This window comes from Ambystoma mexicanum, chromosome 8 (assembly GCF_040938575.1).
Source record: "Ambystoma mexicanum isolate Mex_15411 chromosome 8, UKY_AmexF1_1, whole genome shotgun sequence".
Lineage (NCBI taxonomy): Eukaryota > Metazoa > Chordata > Amphibia > Caudata > Ambystomatidae > Ambystoma > Ambystoma mexicanum.
Window position 1 is genome coordinate 44,343,995 of NC_090929.1, and position 23,531 is coordinate 44,367,525.

At 45.2% G+C, this 23,531-nt stretch overlaps 1 protein-coding gene across 15 annotated transcripts in view; it reads right to left on the reverse strand.

Annotated features, from left to right (window-relative positions):
* The window catches only part of FNBP1 (formin binding protein 1), a 1,284,153-nt gene that overhangs the window by 355,519 nt on the left and 905,103 nt on the right, over positions 1-23,531 (reverse strand). For all 15 annotated transcript variants that reach the window (XM_069609253.1, XM_069609251.1, XM_069609250.1 and 12 more), the window contains exon 9: positions 11,467-11,664. In XM_069609253.1, coding sequence (XP_069465354.1) covers positions 11,467-11,664 — 198 coding nt within the window. The remainder of the gene's footprint in view (positions 1-11,466; positions 11,665-23,531) is intronic.

The following is a 23,531-nucleotide window of genomic DNA, read 5'->3' on the forward strand; positions in this document are numbered from 1 at the left end:
ACCCCCGCCAGGGTTAGGTTGTTCTTCCTTAGGGTAAGGTACGCCGAGCCCTGGGCGGTCCTCCCCTTTTTCATGTGTTTTGAGTGTGAGCACTCTATTTGATTCATTTGTTTTGCATACCTAAGATGCACCTAGAATACCTGCCTTCCTATAAAACCGTTGTTGTTGTGCTACCTTGGGACAGACTCCCCTTCTGGGCAGGAAAGTCCAATGGTTGATCTGAAAACTGTGATCCAGTACCACTATCTCCCTCATCCACTGATCTGACCATGTTTTCTCCCATTTGGACTGATCCCTGCCTCCTACTGCTGCGATGCATAGGCAAATTTACTGCAACCAGTGGCACAGCACTTTCATACCAGAACTGTTGCCTTTGGCAGGGTCCATAATACTGCTGGTGTCATTTACGTGTTCGAACCCAAAGAACGGAACCCCGTTGAAAGATCTATCTGAACTTCTGAAAAGAATAGCTCATTTGCGTTTCAATCCTACTTAGTGGGCTTTCTGTACATCAATTTTCATCTTTTGAATTCCAACATCCAAACAGTAAATTGTCCCATAAATGGGAGTTCTGGAATCCTTCAATGTGCTTCAGACGTAAGGTCTGAATGCCTGGCCCCAGAACCTCTCCTGATGACTCAGAGTCCTCTCCGGATCCGCTAGCCTCAACATTTCCCAGCACTCAATTAAGTTTGTTCAAAATTGTCATTGAAAACTCGTTTACCTGCTTCTATCCGCAGACCTTTCAGCTAGGACATAAGAGTTTCAATATGTTTTTCCATCTGTTCAGGTACAATATGCAACAGTGCAGCTACTCCTGTGGTGCAGGCTTGTTTTACCTAAGAGATGTAATTATCTACACAACGGAAAATTCCTTCTCATTGTGACCACAATGGGTGATCGCTGGGAGGTGTAAGGAAGGCATGGTATCAAAGTAAGAAACACAAATGATCACAGTTCAAGGGTGTTTATTGAACTTTATCAGGGTTGTGAAAAAAAAACGCCTATCTAAACCTACATCTAAAATGGGAGCAAGCTACGACCATCAAATAATAATAATACGGTCCTAGTGCAGTCTAGTCAAATAAAAAGGGCCTTTACTAAAAAGAAACCTATTGCCAATCCTTACTGCTATGCTACAAAATAGTGTGGGATAATGTTCATAAAAAGAAAGATGTGTTCACAAAATGTTTAGTCAGGATGTTTAGGCCTTTAGCCTCCCTTTACTATGTTTTTAGCACGGTGCAAGGCGGGTCACTCGAGCACAGCACACTCTTGTGCTTCTTCGGCACAAGATTACAGTTCCTTTTACCAACATCAGGGCTTTCTGTGCCTAAATCCCTTTCGTTCAAAGTCTCTTGCTTCAATGGTACCAGAAACAACAAAGAAAAGTTCCTTTCCAAATATTTAAGTCGGGCAATTTACTCTTTGCCAGGGATCTCCCTCAGCCGGGCTCAGATCCTTCTTTCACAATTAGTCCCCCTCTTTCAGGCTCAACCAAATTCAGTTCGTAGGCATTCCTTAGTCGGGTTCACATTTGCCAAAACAATATCTTCTCGGGTGAGTTTTACTTTTCATCCCGGATCCACCTCTTCTGGGCTCAGATCCACTTTTAAACAATTAGTCTCCCTCTTCCAGGGTCAGACCAATTTCAGTTTGTAGGCAATCAAAGACTTTCGAATGTGCAAGGGATTCAACTTAATCTGCTGCAGGACCACTTTGATTTCACCGTTCAATATTTACACGCTCTGGGGGTACCAAACAGAGATCTTCGAGTGAGCATCCACATGGCGTCGGAGCACTCTGTATCTGGTACATATTTCTCTCGACTCACCGGCTGTGCAGAACTTGTTGGCGTTGCTTTGCTGTCGGAGTCAAGGACAGCACCACGGTGGCTATCACTTCTTCCCACCTTGGCTATCAATGCAGGAGGTCCCTGTGTACCTTTGACACACGCTACACCATTCGTCAGCAGTAATTCCTGGTCTTATGTTTCTATTCCTTGAGGTTTATTGAAAGTTGTGATCCTTTCCTGAAAAGGGCAAAGGCAACTCCCTCCTTGTCATCCTCTCTGGTCTCGCTGCCTTTCTCCTCGGTTTGAACTGCCATCTCGGAATAGCTGCTTCCTCTTGCGTTTGGCCTTGCTCAAAGTGTGCTTTCGTGCTCCGCCTTTTATCCGTGTGATGAAGTGTGATGGAGGTCAGGTGTGTGTAGTTATCAGTAATTGCCTGACTCTGCCAGACCTTTTGTTGGGTCAGGTATACGGCTCGGGTGTTAGTTGTCGCACTAGATGAACTGTCTGTGAGAAAGTGTTTGTGTCGGGAAAGGGGGGGGGCGGGTTGATTTTTAGATATCCTACCTGGTAGGATGGGGAAAAGGTGTCATAAGGAAGGGGATACCGTGTCTCACCCTTCGGTGTCCCACTTCCATTCCCGGAAGACCCCCATTTAAGTGATCCTCCTGCACTGGTCCACACCCAGGAACTGGATCCCACAGCGAAGGCCGTGTCCTGGCCACCTGGATGGCAAATACCTGGGGACTAGCGCGTGAGACACCTTCAGGTTTCTCAGTGGCCATCCTTGAAGAAAATCTGGACGTGGACAAGTGGTTCACTTGTAAACATGGACTTTGACTGCTTGCTTATCATCTCTTTCTTGACTCAAAATTACCTTTGAATCAGGTTCCTGGTCCTAACTGCATCTGGCTTTTTTCAATGATAATGCTGTGTTACTGTTTTTTGGGGGCACTGGGGTGGGGATGATCAGAGGCATTAAATAAAACTGAATTTTTATTGTTGTTAAGTATTTTTCTCCATGGAGGGAGTATTAGGGATACTCTTTGTATGATTCACATGACTGATAAATGTACCTTAAACAATGTTTTATTCCTATTGGACAACCAAGTTGCTTTCCTGTTTTGACTTTGCCACCTTTATTTCTTCTGATCAATAAAGGGTCTTTAAAAGAACCTCATTCTAGGCTATAACATGTATTTCCCTGTCTACAAGGTACAACCCAGATGGGAGAGTAGCATCAGAAAAACAAAATCCACAAGAGACCTGCGATAGCCAGCTGAGTACCTCTAGAAGATGGCAGCACCTCCTGCTTATCGAAGGGGAATCACACCTGCGGTGTTGACTGTTGTAGGATTTCAAAATGTCCTTGCCACTATGCTCCTTTGGTTCACAAGAACAGAGTCCTCTGAAGAGGACCGCTTAAACAAAAGAAAACCATAAGGAATCACCTGCGCCACTCAGCGTTAAGGGCATTTCTGAACCTGTGTCACTCTGGTAGCCGCCAAAGTCAGCTATGGCCACCTCAAGCACACAAAAATAAACTTCCCTTGTGGACTGGGAAATTCAGGCATCAAGCTAAAAAAAGGGTTGCAATGTCGATGGCCCAAACCCATCTCTTGGTGTCCAGTCCTTGGACTAGGCTAACGGCTACCTTGGTACTGAAAATACAGCCCACAAAGATGCTACCTTCCTCTCCCTGCCCCCCATGGCATAGACGAAAGCCTTGGCACTGAGCAAGAGCGTCAGGATGGAGAAAGAGCTCTATAATGCGTTGAAGACTCACCAGAGACCCTTGAGACATGGAGGCTGCACCGCATGTGGTCCTGCACAAGCCTCTCTTTAGCCCTAGAAGGCATGCCCTGGGCATGAGGCTTCTACTACTCATGTAGTCCAACAAAGACCTCAGGTTGGTGCTCTCCGAATATTCTGGGCTTTGTCATCAAGGCGTGTCTGTATTCTAGAACTTAATTGCAAGGAGAATGGCGGGAAAGGCACTGAAGATGCCCAGGCTTGACCAATATCTTACCATAAAATTGGGCACTGAACTAGAGTGTCGCAATAGCCCCAAGCCTACCTGCAGGTTATTGGAAACTTACCAGAAATTAGGTACAAATCAAAAACGGTCCCCTTCAAAATTAGAAAGAATGGGTAGATAAACTAAACAGACATTGAACACTTACTGCCCCGCTGTGATGAATTCTTCCTCGATTCTGCTGCAACACCGTGAGGGTACTGCTCGGGATCCACATAACATGGCTGTGCAAGAAAGGGGATGCAGCAGTCTAATGTTTCAAGCACCAGTGTACGAGCAAGTGGCCACGCCGTCTGACCTGCAAGCAGCCTATCCGGAAACACAGCAATCGCTCCTACGCGTTGCTACTCTCTCCCGAGTCGAGCTACGCTCCGTGAGTACGATTCCCTTCAAAACCTCACTATATTCTGTTCGTTTCCTCCTTGACCTCCCTGGTTTACTTTCTGTCTTTGTATCTGTGTTTTTTTCATTTAATCCCTAGACTTGAGCCGGACCCATTTACACAGAAGGAGAGCTTTTTCACAAAGCCGCGTTCCGCCTGCCTGCGCAGCTCGGTACGTGTTAACCGCCATGCATCATCTCTCCTCTGTTCGCTCATGCCTCTTCCCATTCCTGTTAAAAGGTTTCTATCTTACCTATTATATTTTCCAGGCGTGTCCACGGACCGCCATTAAGCAACTTCAACATCCAAGCAAGAGTCATTCAGCCCTTCTGTGGAGCGGGAATCCTATCACCCTGGCCCCTCGCACCTGGCGGTAAGATCCTCATATCTTCACTCCTAGAACACATATCACTATTCTCACATTCTGGCTTTATAGTACCTCCTGCCTCCTTCTAATCCTCTCGACCTTGTCAGTCTCTTCTTCGTTATCAGCTATCTCTCGTATCAGATCCAGCTCTGTTTCTACAACACCAAACCCCTGGGCAGACGTCCTCCCGAAACAGGGGTAAGCCAACCTTCAACCTCACTTAGTAAACGCACTTCAGCTATCACTGTCCACCTTCCTTTACACAAACCTCTTTGTGCTCGTATATAGTCAACTACCGATTGAAGACTAATCTGCCACACTGAAAGCCACTGCAGACCAGACAACAACTAGACAGCTGCTTACCGGAGACCACACAGTCTAGCAGCTCTACTCAGGGTTTTTTCCCCTACGGGGGTTTCCCTGGAGGTCCCACCACGTTCAGACCTTTTCTGACTCGGACCATGGAGGGGCTTTTGGGTAAATCCTCACTCACTCCAGCATCTGGTAGGATCAGTACAGCAAAACAGAGAGGTAGGTGTTTTCCAGTGTATGCTTGAGTCATTTTACAAGTATTGTATATTCAAACATAACACGCGCTCCCACATATACCCCTTTAGGAGAAAAGGTCATAGGTGCTAAAATGGTCAAAAGCATAAAAACACTAGCTAGCATTTTGGGTAACTAGAAGAGGCCCCGGGATGCCAAGCAGTCTGCACAATGCTAGCCCCAATGACAGTTTTAAAGAAGCAGGCCACTATCTTCCCACCACACTCCATCCCTTTTTTATTTTTTTTCCGCCCTCCCACCCAACACTTACCTTATATCTAGATGGCAAGTGCTGCCGCTGCAGCCGCTCCTTCTCCCTGGCTCCCGCTGGCAGCCACGGAGAGGGAACAGACGCTCCGCACGGAGCCCTGCATTCCCTTTCCATGGCAGCCATCTTGGAAAAGTATTTTCCTTTTTTCAAGGGGATGCATGCAGTGTCCCACAGAACAAAGGAAAATACTTTTTTACCGCTTTGGCAACCCAGCGTGCTAATAGCCTTAATCCCCCATTCCAAGGGCTGGAGCGGGGTTAACGGGCCGGAGCCTTCGTTATCAGCCCTCACTTTGCTTGGGCCGATAACTTGCGCTGCCGGGCCGTTACCCCTCGTTCCAGCCCTTGGAACGGGGGATTAAAACCATATTCTAATTCAGTTATTAAAAAGGAAAGAAAGCATTTATTAAACTGGATGGAGCAGACGTTTCTGTGGCCCAGGTAGGTGGCTGGAAGTTGTTCTAAGGATATGAGTCAGAGGAGGAGACCCTGCTGAAGAATGAGGTTTCACAAACATTCAGAGCATGCTGGCAAAATTACAGTTGCATTGCTGGTGATTTTACCATCCAGTGGTAACCACCAAAAATTGGGAACAGAATTCAAAAGTAATCCAAACCAGCATGTCAGAATTCTGAAAGTTTGAGAAGGTCCTTTTAAAGCAGGTGAATTCCAAGCATGAAACAGAGGAGCATTTTCAGGGAATTTGGGATTAAGAAGTTCTAAGAAAAAGGAGACAATAGACACATGCAAAGCTAATGTGTATAGTCCATGGCCTACCAGATCTACAATGCTGTGCCATCACTCAACATGCAGACGGTACAGTATGTGACCAGCAGATCTGTGATACTGTGCCATCGCGCGACATGCAGTCGGTACAGTATGTGACCAGCAGATCTCTGATACCGTGCCATCGCTCGACATGCAGTCGGTACAGTATGTGACCAGCAGATCTGTGATACTGTGCCATCGCTCGACATGCAGTCGGTACAGTATGTGACCAGCAGATCTGTGATACCGTGTCATCGCTCGACATGCAGTCGGTACAGTATGTGACCAGCAGATCGGTGATATTCGAGAAGGGCTCGGGATTGAAGGTCCTCCAGAACGGTGCACCTATGGCTTGCCTCTACTGAAGAATTTGCCTGGCATGACAAATGTTCAGGCACTATGTAACTGTTGCACAAGCTGACTATCAGGTACAGCTGTTATTAAGATGCAGGAACTTACTAAGACAGGGTGTAACCAGAGTCCGATCTGCTTGGGGATGGCAAGTGAGATCAGGCAGCAAAAGGAACCGTAACCAACAAGCCAGTGTACAAATGCTTTTAAATACATGCCCTGATGTTGCTAGGTTTAGAAAAACTTGTGCTTGGACTGAAAAATGCATTGTAGTAACTAATAACCATGTAAGATAGTTCTAGCAAGAAAATATGGAAATACTGAGTCTAGACAGTAAGACAGCAAGCACTGTTGGGAAGAATGAATTTTGCTGGCAGTGGGGAAGCTGATTTCCTTACGGATGTACTTGCGCAGCACAGCAAAATAAATCAATAGGACAAGTAGATGGTCCGATTCTAGAGAGAGATTTCTAGAAGCAATACGTTTCCTGGGCTAAGTAAGGTGGATGGCATCATCTAGCTGGCATCCTTCTGTGTACACTACAAACATGTCTGCATTTGGGACTCTGAGTAGGAAGCGTGGGTTATTGGTGATCAGGTGGAAACAGCTGGAATTGGAATTCCAAGGGTACACAGGGAATCAGAGATGATGAGTGTGTTGGTCTCTGGGGAGGCAGTGATTCTTTCTGCAGAGCAGGATGGTCTGGCAGCAAGTCTGCTCAGGCGTTTCCATTCCAGCTAAGTTTTGGGAGGTCTGCAGCCACTGGATCTGGTAGCCCTGAGTGAAGTAGGCTTACATGTCGTACGTCCACATTCGTGACCGTTTCTAACATGACTGCGTTGAAGAGGACAGAGGCATGGGAGGATGCAACAGCACATTCTCAATTGCGAGAAGGTGGCTTCATCTAACAGGGGTCCCACATCGCAAATGGTGGCGTTAACACGCAGGGTGAACCCAAAAAAAGACAATGCCGACAGACAGTGAAGAGGGCAAGTTAGTTGGTTTGGGAAATATTTTTTACCTACTATTGAAACCTCTGTCAACGGTGGGTCCAACATTCTAAAAGTTAGTAAAGTGCACCAATCAAAGAGGGGGAATCATTAAACTCAATGAGGGTTGGGATGCTAGATGTCACAGCCTACATATGTTAAAAGATAGAAAGCAGGGCCAATATCTGTCTGCATGGTGCGGCCAGAAAGGAGGAATGCGACAAAGCCCCTGAAGAAAACGAGTTTAGCATCATTCAACTTGTGGCTTCATTACCACTGCCTTACATGCAGGAGAAACCAAGATTAATGCTCGTTAAATGGCAAGGAAGAGCTTAGAAAGCCACACAGAAAACAATGAACTAACACAAAATTACTACATCTATGTTGCCTTAACCAGCTTCGCTTCACATGCTGAGTTCTGAAGTTGTGAACCCCTGTAAAACTATCGTATAAAACAGGCATCAATTCCTGCGCTGCTGCAATCCATGGCACAGCCTACTTAGATGCCACTGTTATATGGGCCATAGCTGACAGCAGTGAACTCTACAAGTAGGCCTTATTCAGACAGGCCACTGATTAGAGACACTCCGGGGCTGTGGCTGGCAGCCAAACTGGGACCAAGGCTGAGTATTGACCAACTCCCTGGGGCTAAGGCTGACCAGCACCAAAAATCACAACTGAGGGAAAAGAAAGATCCAAAGGACACAGAAAGGCATGTTACGGTCAAATAATGGCATTTCATACTAGAGCATCAAGGAGACTACCCAGTTATTACTCAACGCAGGTGAATGCACCAGTGCAATATTCTGCTAGCTCCGACATCCCTAGTACAGGCCGCACCTATAGTACCAAGTACAGTCAAGTGTCTAAGACGCGTGTGAAAGAGTTGAATCTAGAACTTGGCTTCCATTATAGATAAGGATCTGAAAGCACCACCATGCGGACTGTTGTTGGCTACAAAGTCACACTGGCTGATGGGGCACACATTGAAAGATGACAAATGTCAGCTGTGAATGAATACCTGAAAAGATGTTTAGGTAAAGCGAGGGACTAAGACCTGTGAACATCTTTACTGCAGATGTATACTACCACAGAAGACCATGGTGAATCCTAGTGACGGGTTCATAAAAGGTCTACTGAAGTTGAAGACCACAATGAATGGGTCACATTAAGTCTACTTCCCCTAAATATGACACTGAATGCCCAACAATAGGTCGAATGCCACAGAAGGCAACAGTGAATGATTCACATTAAGTCTACTTCCACTGAAGACCACATTGAATGCCCAACAATAGGTCTAATGCCACCGAGGGCTACAGTGAATGGCTCATAAAACCACAATGAATGTTTCACAATTGGTATTGTGCCGCTGAGGACCCCAGTACATCATTCACAAGAGTTCTAATGCTGCAGACTATAACACCCAGAGATGGCCTCAAAGCCTTCTGATAACATGTAAAAAATCATAACATGTGTGTGCCCACTCCTGACCACAGCTAGTGGTCCACAAAACATCTACTACTACTGATGGGCAGAATTAACGTTTTAGGATATGACTTCTCCACCTGCAGGAAACATTTCACAAGCACTCGGCTATTGCTACTACTACTGATCACATGGACGATAGCACAACAGATCTAAATCCACTACAAATCACACAGAGGGGTTTTCCAAAGGCCTCCTGCAGTTATCAACACCTTTAAATGGTTGCAAACAGCTAGACAGCCCTTATAAATAGCACCCCACAGGTCTCAAAATATTTTCTGCCACTACAAAGCAAATGGAGTTATTCTCAGGGTTCCTCCAGCCCCTAAATAGCTATGAACCGGCTGGCTTTCTTTCCAAATCGCAGAGAATGGTTCTCAAAACATCTACTGTCACTAGAAATCACAGAATGTTTTCCCCCAAGAGATCTACTGCTTTTGCAGATCACAGGTCAGGATTCTGAGGAGGTTGGTGCCATTATAAATCATGAGAACAGGACGAATAGGACAGGACAGGGCTTCAAAGGTCTGCTGACATTTGAGATGGCAGAACATGGTTCTCAATGTGATGGTTGCCATTGGAGTTCATAGAAAAACAATATGAAGTGGTTAGCTGCACTTACAGATCCAAATGCCTACTGCTTTAACAGATCAAAGGAAATGTTTCTTAAGAGGTCTACTCGTTTTACCAACCACAAGAAATGCCTCCTAAGAGAATTGGTGTAATTGCAGAGCACAGTACATGGTTTGTAAAAGACTGACTGTGATTGCAGATTATAGTAAATACTTTCAAGAGGTCTATTGCTTTGCCTTATCAAAGGAAACGGTTCTTAAAAAACATTCTGTCTTTATAAATCTAAGTAGATTTGTCTCATGTGGTCTACTGTCATTACACTTCACATGACATGTTTACAAAGATGTCTACTGCCACTTCAGATGACAGGAAATGGTTCTCAAGAGATCTCCTGCAAATAGAGATCACAGGTAATGGTTCTCAAGAGGTCTATTGAAATTACAGATCACAGAATGGTTAACTTTAAAAGGTTGGTTGCCATTACACATCAAATTAAAGGTACACTAGCAGTCTAGAATCCAAACATCTCAGAGTTAAGAAGATGTCTAGTGCCACGAAATAGCACAAGCGAATAGTCCCAAAAGGTCCACTGCCATTACCAATCACAAAAAAACTATTATTCTCAGTTAGTGTACTGCTGCTATAGATCACAGGGAGTGGCCGTTAAGAGGTATACCACAAATACCAGGGAGTGGCTCGCACAATACGTACCTCCATCACTGACCACAGGGAAAGACTTGCTTCCTCGGCTGCTGCCAGGGACAGGGAATAATTCACACAATGGTCTTACCCTGTGAATGCATATTTCTGACACTTGTAATTCTTTTTCAGCAATGTGAATGGAAGAGTGCATGGCTACCAGTGAAGTACTGCGGTTAGAGTGCACTTCAAAGAGCTTGTATCTGCCAGACCCCATCCCATGTACTGCAAGCCAATGTTCTAACGAGAAGCGGAGGGGGGCTGAAAGAAAATGTGTACATTGTAACACAGTAATATGCTCTATTCTGGTGGATAGCTCATGAAGGAACATTGTGAAATGCCTTTGTGAAGTGTTTTCTGTATCAGAGCATTCCTCATTTGATGCGCATCCCCTTCATAGCAAACAAAAGTAGAAGTCCGTCATCCATCGCTTCTCCTCTTTCACTTTCAGGAAGTGAAGATCTGAAAGCCCTTATGGAAGAAAGCAACAGGAAAAAGGAGACTTGAAACGACCAGAGATCAGGGAGCATGGAGAAATCGGACACCCCCTTTGTGTATGGGACAGGGTCATCAGGAAGTGAGAAAGGGATGGTAAAAGAGGCTTGTAGCGGTAAGGGGAAGAATAGCTGCAACTGTGCAGTAAGAATACCAATCAAGCAGCCTTCTAGGAGCTGCTGCATCATTAGAACAGGACCAGACCAGTCCTGCAGTGGAGAACATGCACAAGTGCTTCACTACTCTTGTGGTCGAGTCTACAAAGCACACAACACTGCTGCAGAATAGACTACAACCTTCACGTACATAGAGCAGGCAATGTTGCAGCAGGAGAGCTATGAAGAGGAGGCGATGAGGGTGTGACAAAGGTCTACTCTTTGTGGAATTAGAAATGTCATGGCATTAGGACACAGAGCACAACTGCCCTACAAATGACAATGATGGTGATGTTATAGGGTTAGTTGGTGATTAGCACACAACATCGCAGTGTGAATCCAGCGTGGTGTCAGAATGTAAAAACATTTATCATCAAAAGATAAAGTAAGAAATCCAGAAATTCAAAAATACATTTTCTTGATTAAATTCTAAGTTCTTATCTTGTGATATTATATATATACATATATATATATTTCTTTTAAATAGCTGTCTGGTAAGGGAGGTCTTTAAAGGCTTAAAGGTTAGGGTAGGCCCAACGCTGGGGTGTGAAAGTAGTACCTTGTTCTTTTTGATGAAGGGCCACAATTTTCCTCGTGATTTGACCCCGAACTTGGCTTCACCTTTGCCTTCACTTTTGGAGTTGGACAAACTGTTTTCGGAAATCGTGCGCTTCATCGGCTGGCTGTAGTCTTCGAATTCCACGTCCCCGGGAGGTTCAAAGCCAGACTTAAATGCTTCTATCACCAATTTCGAGTCCTAAAACAAGCAACACTCAATGAAATGATTGGCTGCAAAACATGATGAAACATGTAAGGGTAACTGTAAACTCAGAGCCAGCCTATCCGCAACAAGGATCATGAACAGGGCTCTGGGAAATATGGGTATCTGCAGCCACTGCGAATACAGAATGGTTACAGGTTTCACAACATGAACAAGTGTATTTAGAATGCATGCGACACACAAGGTACAAATAGCAGAAGAAGGGGGACAGCCGTTGAAAAGAACTGAGGGATCCAATCCAAAATATGAACAGAAATGGAACTGTAAGAAGTCAGTTAGCAACTGGGTGGGGGGATTCTTTCCTGAGCACGGCATGGCAAGAACGCCATACGTGGCAGAGCATTCCAAAGCACTGGGGCTTCTATTCCAAAGGCTCCTTCTTTGAGAGAGTACTTCTCTCATGCCGCACTACACCTTGTGAACTATTTCCCCACCCAAACCAAACGATCCGTAGTCTTCGATGTGACTGCAAAGGCATTGGAATTCTTGTTAAAACGTCTTATAACACTAATGTTGTGCAGAGCAATGATAACTACCCCACCACAGTGAACTGGCCCGACACAGGCGGCAATCCTTCCAATGTCGCCTTTTCCTATTGCCAAACAACCTCACCCTTCCCCAACCTTTATGGGCTATTATAAGCCAACTCCTCAAATTTTTTCACATGTAACACTTGACAGTACTGGAATGAAGAAGAGACAACTGAAAGTAATGAAGACTACACCCTTTCACCACTCTGGGACGAGGATGAAGCCTGCTAAGAGCTGTGAGGGTCAGGCATGCCCATTTAATTATGGTCCGGCATGGCTTATCAGACATCCATATCTGCAGCCTGCAAGGGGCAGCAGGTGTATAAAGCGAGACCAGCACAGCAGGGCAGAGAGCAACAGCAGGAGACCCTTGTAAGGAGGCAGCCATGGTGGGACAGGAAAAAGAGCCAGGATGCTGGCAGAAATCCCAGAGGACATGTGGGACCCGATGTGGATGGGCTGAGTATTTCCCACAAGCCTCGGAGCCTCTGCAATACAATGTGAGCAGCAGGAGTTGCTGAGGAGCCTGGAGCACAGAGGATGCCGCCCACATCCAGTAAGAAACATTGGAGGTGCCGTAGTGTGGAAGGAAACACACAGCAAGCGGGCAGGGCTTGTGCCAGTGGATTTCCCAGCTTCTGAAGCCGAGAGGAAGCCGCGGGAACCACCGGGAAAGGACACAGAAAGCTGTTGAGTGTCGGAAGGGCGCTCAAGCACCGGGGCGCCCCTTTAGGACCGCAAGCGTAACGGTCCGTGAAAGTATGTGACTAAATGCATATTGAATCCCGAACGAAATGGAAACTTCACATTGAAGCCAATAAATGCATATTGAATATCGAAACTAAATGGAAACAACATTGAAGCAAATAAGTGCATACTGAACACCGAACATAATTAAGCACCATAAGTGCCCACTGAACATCGAACTGAAAGCAAACAATATTGAACATATGTTGCACAACGATTTAACTCAGACTTTGAAGACAAATATATTGAAGGCTGAAGGGAGCCAAACAGTGAACTTTTATGAGTGAATGTAGTGTGGCAAGGCCACGGTTTGGCAAAAGGTAAGTAACACATAGTGGCCGAGCCATGAGGTTATCAAGGAGAGGCCAGAGGAGTGCAAAACTACACATTAAGTCAAGAGGCCAATAAAAGGAATTAAGTGAAGGTGACGGTGCACAGGAGCAAGTACCAAGGAACTGGTGTGGGTCAAAGAGCCCAGGGATCCTGGTTGTGCGACCTGTGATGGGTGAACCAATGCACTCAAACAACTGCACCTACATCAGAGAGCCCTGAATGGTGAAAGATAAGGATGCAGTGAAACAGTCCAATGAAACCACTGCAAATAAGGGTCAGGTTGACCTGGTGTTTTTGTTAAGACTTTTTGAAAAGACTGAAGCAAATGTAAGTGATGAACTGAAGTCTTGGGAACCCTGATACTTAAAGGACCACAATTGTTGTCTTGGGAATGGAGCCTCAAGGCCCTTTTGTTTTGGATTGTGTTACTTGAAACTTGGGTCAGGGAATCCCAAGGATTGGTTCTGAACTATATCACCTTCAAATGGATAAAGGTAAACTTTGAGACTTTTTCATGGAACTGGCTTATGCTTGAGGAAGGGGAGCTGAAAGTAAGCTGTGAACTGGAAGAAGCTCAGAACTACGAGTTGAACACTATTTCTTTGAACTTTGATATCCCTATACATTTGCTAGCTTTAGTAGTAAGGGCAAGGAAAGGTTTTGGGGACGGACAGACTTAAGTTGAACTTTTTGACTCAGACTTTCCTTAGTTTCGTTCATGTAGGGAAATCCCACCTTAGCATAGGGCAAGTTAGGCCTTCAACCATCCTGACATTTAAGTTAATATATTTCATTTGTTTGAACTTTAAGACCTTCGTCTGTGTCATACTTCATGATGCCTTCACAGTTATTGCTCACCCACCTTGTGCTGATTGTTGTCCTCCTTTCATCTCACTGTATCCATTGTAGGCCCGCTTCCTGTTTGCTCTAATTTGTACTTGTCCCCGTCAGCATGTTCATTACATTTCTCCCTACTTCACTTTTTATTCTCCCTCTTCGCGTGAGAACTGTACACTGGGGGGGAGTGGGGGGAATGCATGCGTGTGGGTGCGTGCATGCGTGTATGTGTGGCCTCATGTACTGATTGTGTCTGGGTTCTCTGTGATTGTGTGCCCCCATGCTGTGTGTATATTTATGTGTGCATCTGTGTGCACACACTGTGTTACATGTATTCCTTACTTGCCTTACTGAGGGCCCTTTGCGAGACACAATGGCTTGATTTCCAAATGCTTGTTGGCAATGGGAGAGTTGTGTGGGGGCAATAGACTGTGTGCCGTTTTTTAGTGAGAGGAAATTGTCTCATTTAATGCAAATGTATGGTCAGTAGCTAACATCCTGGTAGCTTGGGGGACTTTTAAAGTCTACTTCTGGGCCATTAGATGTGAAGGAAAAAGATACAAAGAACCTAGAGAGAAAATATGATCGGTCCAGTTATGACAAAAATATCAGTAAGATTAAGACTGGAGATGTATAGGGAGGTGTCCTTTAGGGAAATTAAATTTATGGGATTAGTAGTCCAGGCACAAAGGTACTTGGAGGTGTAGAGTGCAGGAAGAATTCTGCAAAAGATTAGAAGGTGGCAATGGAAGTCACAGATGAAGACAACGGTGGAAGATTGGCTTGACAATAACTGGGAAAGTTTGATGAAAGAATGAGAGGTTAGATGACAAGTAGTGATGATGACACTCAGAGGAGAATCAAGGAGCTATACTTGTTAGGGCTACCAAGGAAAGGTGGATTACACAAGATATGGCCCGCTGTTCCAGGGATGTTTGTGGCAACCCTGCTGGACTCGCATGTGTGTCCCTCCAAATAGGCTGTGATGGACTATTTCCTATGGCTTTAGGAACATAACGTCCCACTCTAAGATGACTGCTGGGGTGCAATGGAAATAGTATTCCTTGATTTCAGTCCCCATTTCAAAATGGCCACCACCTGTCACGTCGGAAAACTGAATGGTCTACGTCTATCATGTAGTCCTCTGTGCTTTAAATATAGAATAACGAAACACGCTCAGTGTCTCGCAACCTGTGGGATTTTGGATTTCACGAGAAGCAGTTTTTGCTGCTATTTTAGGTAAATTTAGTTATTTAGCCTGATTCTGTTTTAGAACAATGTTGTAATCCTATGCAGGGGTGGGAACTCTGTAGTGCGTTCAACAGTGTTATTTTCGAGTGTAAATTGGTGTTACACTTTTGGGATGCCTCTCCCATCTATACTATGATTCATTGCATTATATATGTATGCTGTCCCCGCGGAGGAAACATGGATCTTTTATACATTATGGTTGGGTGAGGTTACACAGGGCGTTAGGTACCACTGCTTTGCTTAATAGTTACTATATTTATGATTAGGAGTAATGGTTATTTTTTCACTACCAGAAACCCACGCTTTCCTTCTTCCTCACCCTGTGCAGCTCCTGGGTCGAGGTGCCTTTGCATAAATCAAGAGGTGCAGCCAATAAGTCGCTCCTGCCTCAGAGAGAGACTTCCTTACCATGTCATTGTCATTCTTTAAGTAGAAGGGGGAAGGCCCTGTCCAGGGTTTGATGGACAATCCGACAGGATTCCCAAGAGATTGCAATTTAAACATGTCCGGTCTGACAATGCACGTCCTAAACAGTGTGTATTTTTGTTATCCATTGGTAAGTGGTGCAAGCAATCGCACTGTCTAATCTGCCAAGACTCCAGATCAGTAAGTATTATCTGAGATTTCAGTGTATACACAATTAAGCGGTGGCTATGACATGCCACAGTGTTTAGGATATTCATCTAATGTGCACTGGCGCATAAAACCTCTAATGAGTATTTTAGAGATTTTTACAAAATATGTGGCGATCACCTATTCCAAATTTGTATATTCAATTTTAATCATACGGTTTTTAATTAAGCCTAAAAAGTTACATTCACAAAATTATTCATACATACATTAAATGGTTTCTTGCTCTAATTCACACATTTACAAAGTGTAATTACATGACAAAGAATTTTACAGAATCCAATTATATTGCCAACTCCTTGTGCAAAATAATATTTGTTTGTTTATAGTGTAAATAGTCACAACCTTAACTGCCAACACGTGTTTCGGCCTCATGGTTCTTTATCAAGGCTTACATTATTTGCTTTTGTGTATCATATGTGAGAAACCTGGAGCTGTCTCCCTGACTAGTCCCCGGGGATCTGTCATCCAGGTGGCCAGGACACGGCTATCACTATTAGATCCAGTTCCTGGGGGTGGACCGGTGAGGGAGGATCACCTAAATGGGTGGGGGGTCCTCAGGATTGGAAGTGGGACATCCACGGGTGAGACGTGGTATCCCCCTTCTTATAACACCTTTTTCCCATCCTACCACAACGGATACTCAGAAACTCTACCACCACCCCCCTTTTCCAACATAAACACTTTTGCACACCACAAAAGACAATGGACTAAAAGCAGAACCGTTTACCTGACATTTCCCAACACAAGGGTCAGGCAAAGACAGGCAATTGACCAGAATCAGACACACCTGATGGCCCTTTCCCTTCCCCACAGGGATAAAAGGTGGAGCATGAGAGCACACTATGAGCAAGGCAGACCGCACAACAGAGCTATCCAAGTACGGCAGTTCAAGAGGAGGAGAAATGCAGCAAGAAGCAAAAGGGTGATAAGGAGAGAAGCGACTGTGATGCTGGAAATGCATCGGAGGGACAGGGCCTCCGTATCCTTGTCCTTTACTGCTTTTTATCGTGTGTTCTGTTGTGTTTTCCGCGCAGGAGTTCATGTGGGACTCCTGGCGGTGCAGCTCTCTTTCTTTTGGTTTGAACGGACCCGTGGGATACCCTTATGGCACACATGGGTGGGCGTACAACACTGTGCCCCTAGTGTATGTTTTTGGGCACCTGTGGGTGGCCCACAGAGCAGGGTATGGGCTGGTGGCAACTCCATGCTGAATTTGACAGGTGCGCGGAGTATCCTCTATTTTGGGATACCCCGGCCCTGCCATTGGGATCAGTTGATTCCTGATGGAAAACAAGATGGCCCCGGTGGCCTCTTGCTTTCTATTACCCATTACCTTGTTTTCCCAAAGTCCTGGGAAGCCCTGACTCTGTCCCTTCCCCCTGACTGGCTGTTGGATGGAAGTGCCATATATGCTGTTGTTGTGAAGGCCCAGTCAGACTAGCTGGAGCCTTCCCGGTGATGTATGTTGTGGGTACCTCCTGTGGGTGGGACCTGGGTGAATAGAGTGTGTGACGAATATGCATTCTGTGTTGTGGGTGTCTAGTATCTGGTGGTTGACACAATGACCGAGACAACCCTGCCCGAAACCGGTATGAATGCAGCTTGGAGTGTTGAATGGCTCGGTACTTGTCCCAATAAACATAACTTGTTGCGAGTGTCTGGAGAGAAGTGAATGGCCTGAATACCTCGTGTGCCTGATTGGCTGCCTGCCTGCATGAATGCCCGTAGTCGTGATTGGATGCTTGAGAGTGACCCAGCGGAATGAATGGGAGATCAACAGTATATCTGGGGACCTCTCACTGCTAGGAATCGTGTTCAGAAGCTGAAGTCCACTACGACGAGTAACTGGATTAACTGACGCTTGACCTTGAAGCCCTGCTGGACGAGAAGAATTGCTGTTGCTCTCCTTCACAATCTGAAAGCTGTTGTGCCTCCAAGGACTGACCCAGAGAGGACCTGGTAAGGCGCCCTCTTCCCGAGCTACGAGGGACCATCGTGCACAGCTTATCTTTGCCAACGCTCCCTGGTAGACAGACCTACGACAGGCTGCCGACCCGATACGGGGACTGCTGCGGAACTCCAAGGAGAAGCACTTGGACTGTTGTCCGCCACTGTCTACGACCGCCATCGCCGACCGGAGCCGCCGTGCTCCCGTTTGCCTAAGAACTTTCATTGATCATCGGACGCTCTCGTCTGCATCGGCACCCGCTTGGCTCCCGCTGGAGAAGGCCCGACCGTCGACGCGCCGAGGAGCATCCACCGGTGGGTTTCCCGCCACCTACAGACCGCAGAGACGCCGACGACTCGACGCCCTTGCTGGACCACAGCTCTTCCTCATCTCTTTGCGGTCCAGAACTATTGTCATCGAGGTGCCCCGCACGCCTCTTCCTTGCAGGACGCCAACGCTCTGTCGTCGACGAGCACCGCTAGGAACGAAGCGCCCACTTCCCTGCCATAGTTCACCCTGTTCACCGTCGGACGTTTGACGACCCGTGACTCCTGCCTTAAAGGGAGGCACTCAAGAAGGATCGGTCGGTGCATCGTCGGAGAACTCTACTCCACCAGGTACATTGGGGGGTAAAACCTTAATAGGAAGAAGTAAGACTATCGGACAATATATGGACTGGGCTTGTGCTATAGATCTTTATTTACAGGTTGCCCAGTTTGGGGGGATCTCCACACAGAACTGTGCCTAGTGGTAGGGGTCAGCATTCTGCCTATTGTTTCAACCATCTTACGTTCCTTCCTATCTCTATTGCTGGTTTACTCGTTATTGATCTGTGTGACAATTTAACCGTACAGTTGATGCACTTTAATGAGATTTGATAACATTAGTGGTACCACTCTAGACGTGTATATATTTATCATTATTGACTTCCAAGTACAAAGTGCGTTATTGTGATCGTGTACATACCTTTGAATATTAATTATATAAAGACTGTGTTTTCAGTAATACAGTGTGTGGACATTCCTTTGTGGGGGTTCGGGGACAACACTGTACTTAAGAACCAGCCCGCATCACCTCCTGAGAAGCTAGGCCTTGATTGCTCGACCACGTACCAATAATAGAGAATCTTGGCTGAGGTCCTCTGTGCCCAAGTACAGACACCCCCTACCGGTCTTTACAGCGACCTTGCCCTTTCCGACCCAGACCTGTGAAGTCTCAGTGGAAGGAATTGCAAGACCACGAACAATAGCCAGCATGTGTTACATCAGATGTGAACGGTACACAGGGCCCTCCTCCACTGATAACCAAGCCCGGGAGAGACACCTGCTACCGTGGTACTGTCTTTGACTCCAGAGACAAGAAAAACCAAGCAGTTCATCACAGCCGGTGAGACGACGGGAGTGCTGATAAGAAACCAAATTGTGTTGAACAGAAGTAGCAAATGGCCAATTGAAGAAAATACAAAGAACTACTAACATTAAGGCAATACCAGTTGAGAGCGGTCCGTCACCATGTGGGTGCTCATTCAATAGAGACTGGCTGATTCCGCGTTTGTTGAAACTACCAGAAGGCCATAGGAGAGGCGTGAGGAAAAGATCAAAGTGGTTATACAGGGGTCTGGTAAAATCCTCTGTACAGTCAAAAGTCTGACCGGCAAATGATCGGAAAGCTAAGGGAAGTGAATCCTGCATCATAAGCCTCAAGTCCCTATGAACAGTCTGTTGACAAAGGTGAACCTGACAGAGGGATTTCCTCAGTGAACTGTTTAAAAAAAGACATTAAAATTTGTGAAAGCCAAGTTGATTTGAGGACAGCTGGAGTGAACCCGATGGAGGGAAGCTGACATTCAAGAGGGGTCTGAGCCCGGAAGGGGGGGATCCAAAGGTGAAGAATCACTAATCCAAGAGCAATCAGAAAAGTACCTTTGGTTATGATTTTTGTAGAAAGAATCTGTTTGTGCATCTGATCCCGGAAGTGGGGGATCCAGGGGTGAAAAGGCATCACCCAAAGTAAAAGCAGGAAGAAACCTTTGTTTATTATTTAGATCACATCAAGTCCTTGCCAGAGACTTTTTATAGAAAAGAGACTTAACCAGCGAAGATCCTGATATCCGAGAAACGGAATTGTTGTCTCCTGCTGGGGAAGCTAGAGTGTGTGCTGTGTTCAGGAGTCCCTCCTTGTCCCGTGCTAAAATCATGGGGGAAGGGTGACCCCTGGCTACCACATCATGAATTTTCATTTGTGAATACTTCTTTCTTTTTTTGTGAACCTTATCCCACACTCTTTTGTATTTAGTTATAAGGATTGGCAATATGGTTTTTCTTAGTATAGGCCATTTTATTTGACAAGACGCCACTGGGACTGCCTTATTATTATTTGATGGTCGTAGCTTGCTCTCATTTTAGATTTAGGTTTAGATTAGGTATTTTCCCAACCTGCATATACAGTTTAATAAACACCCTTGAACTGTGATCACTTGTGTCTGTCTTTACTGTTGCCACCATGAGGTCCTTACACATAAAAACATTAATAAAAACAGTGTCAATCTTGCTAATTCCTTAAGTGTGCTAATATGACCAGTAGATCAGTATTATAGGACACAAGTATGCAAAAAAGATAGAACATAGGGGAGAGTAACATATATTCTTTAGTATACAATATGAATGCGACTTATATTGCTCCAATTATATTGAGAGTATATCAACCTTTATGTGCATGTGCCAATACCTTTGGTATAGAGGATATACTGGTATTATCCTAGAATTGTTTCCCATAGTATTCCAATAAATAGTAGCAAAGGTTAAGGCGAGTTTCATCTTTCCCATCCTAGCCAGTGATTCTATGGGTCTTAAGCATGAGCCTCAAGTACTTCCAATAGTTCTTCCTTGGTTATTGTTCAAAGTATAATTTAAGGCTTCTTAAATATCAACATAGATTGGTAATATATCACAATCTGTATTTAGTTCTAGTTTGCATATCTAAAATCTATTCAATATAGCTCAAATCTTGTCCCCCAAGTGGGTATTCTCAACACGGCAGTTGAAGAATAGTTCCATTAATTCTTTTAGTTGCCCCAAAACTCTTTCTACAATATTTTATGCCTCATCTAAAGGTAATATTATGATAATCTACTTACCTTTTAGTATGTTAGAAGGTATGTTTTTCATCCCTGACGTGATCAACATTTCATACGTTGGTGTCCCTGCGTTCCTCACAATCACCTTTTTAATTTGTTTATAAATTGTAAGGGTGCAGAATGAGGAGACTGACACACAGGTGGCATGGCTTTTGGCATAACATTGTTTATCATACCAGAAATAAAGAGAAAACCCATATTTCCCTATATATAGGAAGTGTTTCCCGACATCAAATAAAATACTACGGGTTCGGCTAGGATGTCGGTATAAATCAATAGGCTACCATCCTGTGTCAAAAAGCCTACTTCTGCCCCTCACACTTATAACTTAACTAAAGAGGCAATGGATCTTTTTGGTCCAGAAGAATGTCTCCCTTCTTCTGGACACTGGATCACAGTCCTAGTTCTTAGGTGGGATCTTTACCCGAGGCAATGACTCCCTTCCCAATGTCTCAACCCCTTTCCAGGGTACAAAACAAAGTTCCAGGTTATAATATCAATACGCAGTAAAGTTCTCGGTTAAACTCAAAGGGAAAAGTTCAGGTTCAAGTATCAACATTCCTTATTGGCCATTGTTGCTTCTTCACTATTGGGTTCTTGGAGAATGACTTTCTTTTCCATGTATCTTGTTCCTTGGTTTTCCAGCACCAGGGGGAATGACTCCCTTCCCTGACTTCAATATCTCAACAAAGTATTACTGGCTTTGCATTTAGAAGTTCATAATTTCTTCTCTTCAGAGAGAATGACTCTCTTCCTCTGGATCATTAGTTTGATTCTCTTTGTAAACTTAATCAACAGGAGAATGATCCCTTCGTCTGAAGTCTAGCTCTCAGTTCTTTTCTCGAAACACAGCGAGGGGAAATGACTCCCTTCTCCTGGATTCAGGATTTCACAATACCAGGGGAATTATTTCCTTCCTCTGGCATTTTTTGGCTTTCTCACACTCTCTTGGCTTATTTTCACAGTTCACCACACCATAGGGAATATCTCCCTTCCCCGGGCCTTGCTCCTCTTTTCTGCTCTGGCAGACCTGGTTCACTCCCCTGCCAGGTACTGCCATGAAGATGTCCCCGAAGGCTATTTGTTATTGGGTGCGGGTCCCAGACTGTCCTTCCTCACTTTTTAGCCCTTCAGGTGTCGCACCAACCGTCCCGGCAACCATGATACCTGCAGGGCTCTTGCTGTTGCTTTCCGGACAGTTGTGGGCTTCTCTGCATCCCTTCACAGTCTTTGGGCTGCTTCTCCTGCAGCTGCGGTTGCTCTGTAGCGTTCTCGGGCTGTGCATGTCCAACTGACTGCATGTTCCAGTTCCCTTGGTCGGCTGAATGCCTGCTCTTCCTCCCCTTCCTTCGGTCCGTCCACAGTGGACCAGTCAGAATCGCCTCTGTCAGCTGACAAGCGTCCCGGGTCCCTGTTCTCCCTGCTTTTACCCGCTTGATGAATTTGAATCTTGCAGCTCCTCCAGGGGGGGATTCTCTCGCGCTCTCTCTCTCTCTCTTCCATAGTCCTTCCTCTAGGTCTATGTGTGTTTCTCCAATGGGAGTTGGAGAATGACTAGAAGGCTCATTGGATGTTCTAGGGATAGTCTGTAAGGCTCTGCACCTCCTCCTCGTCCCAGTACTTGCCCATTGTATTTGTTCTGGGTTGTTTTTGCTCTTCTTTGCCCTAGTATGAGCCAAGGATGTTAAGTATTAGGTTTTGCAGAGATGTATGAATACCTATGTTATGGAGCTGAGGTGTGTGAACAGGGTTTAGGGCTAGGAATATGCAAGGGTGCTGGGTGAGGTGTGTCATACCACATTTCTCTTAGAGGTCTTCCCTTGTCCCCAGAGGTGGAGTCTCTCCCCATGACATACATCCGCCGAGTACCACCCCCAGGAGGAATATCAGATAGCGGCCTCAACTCCCTGGCCTCATGGGAAGGAGTTCCCCGTAGGAGAAGTGATGACATCCAAGGATTCACCACAAAAGACGTTAGGATGTCACATGCATGGTGCATGACATTTTGTGATGTGCTTTTCGTTACACGATTACGTGACGAACTGTGTATTTGTACTCAGTCAGTGACCCAGATTTATTATTACTATTCACTTAATTCTATGAATTTATAAATGAAAAGGATACAATGTTCTTATTTCGCAATGTTTTATTCTAAATCCTTGGTATCCTCAAAAAGAACAAAAGTGATGCCTGTTTAGCGTAGTTTATGATGTGGAATAGTGTGCAGACATTTATGTCAATGGTGAAATAGATACGCCACTGGTAATTTTGTTGAATTGCAGATAACCTATTAATTTACCACATAAGTTATCAGAGTAAAATAATTACTTAGCCATCTAGGACTATCAATCCTACGATAAATCCAGATACATTTTAGAACTTAATTCTTATTCCCATTATTACCTATGTGTTCAGTATGTTAACATGC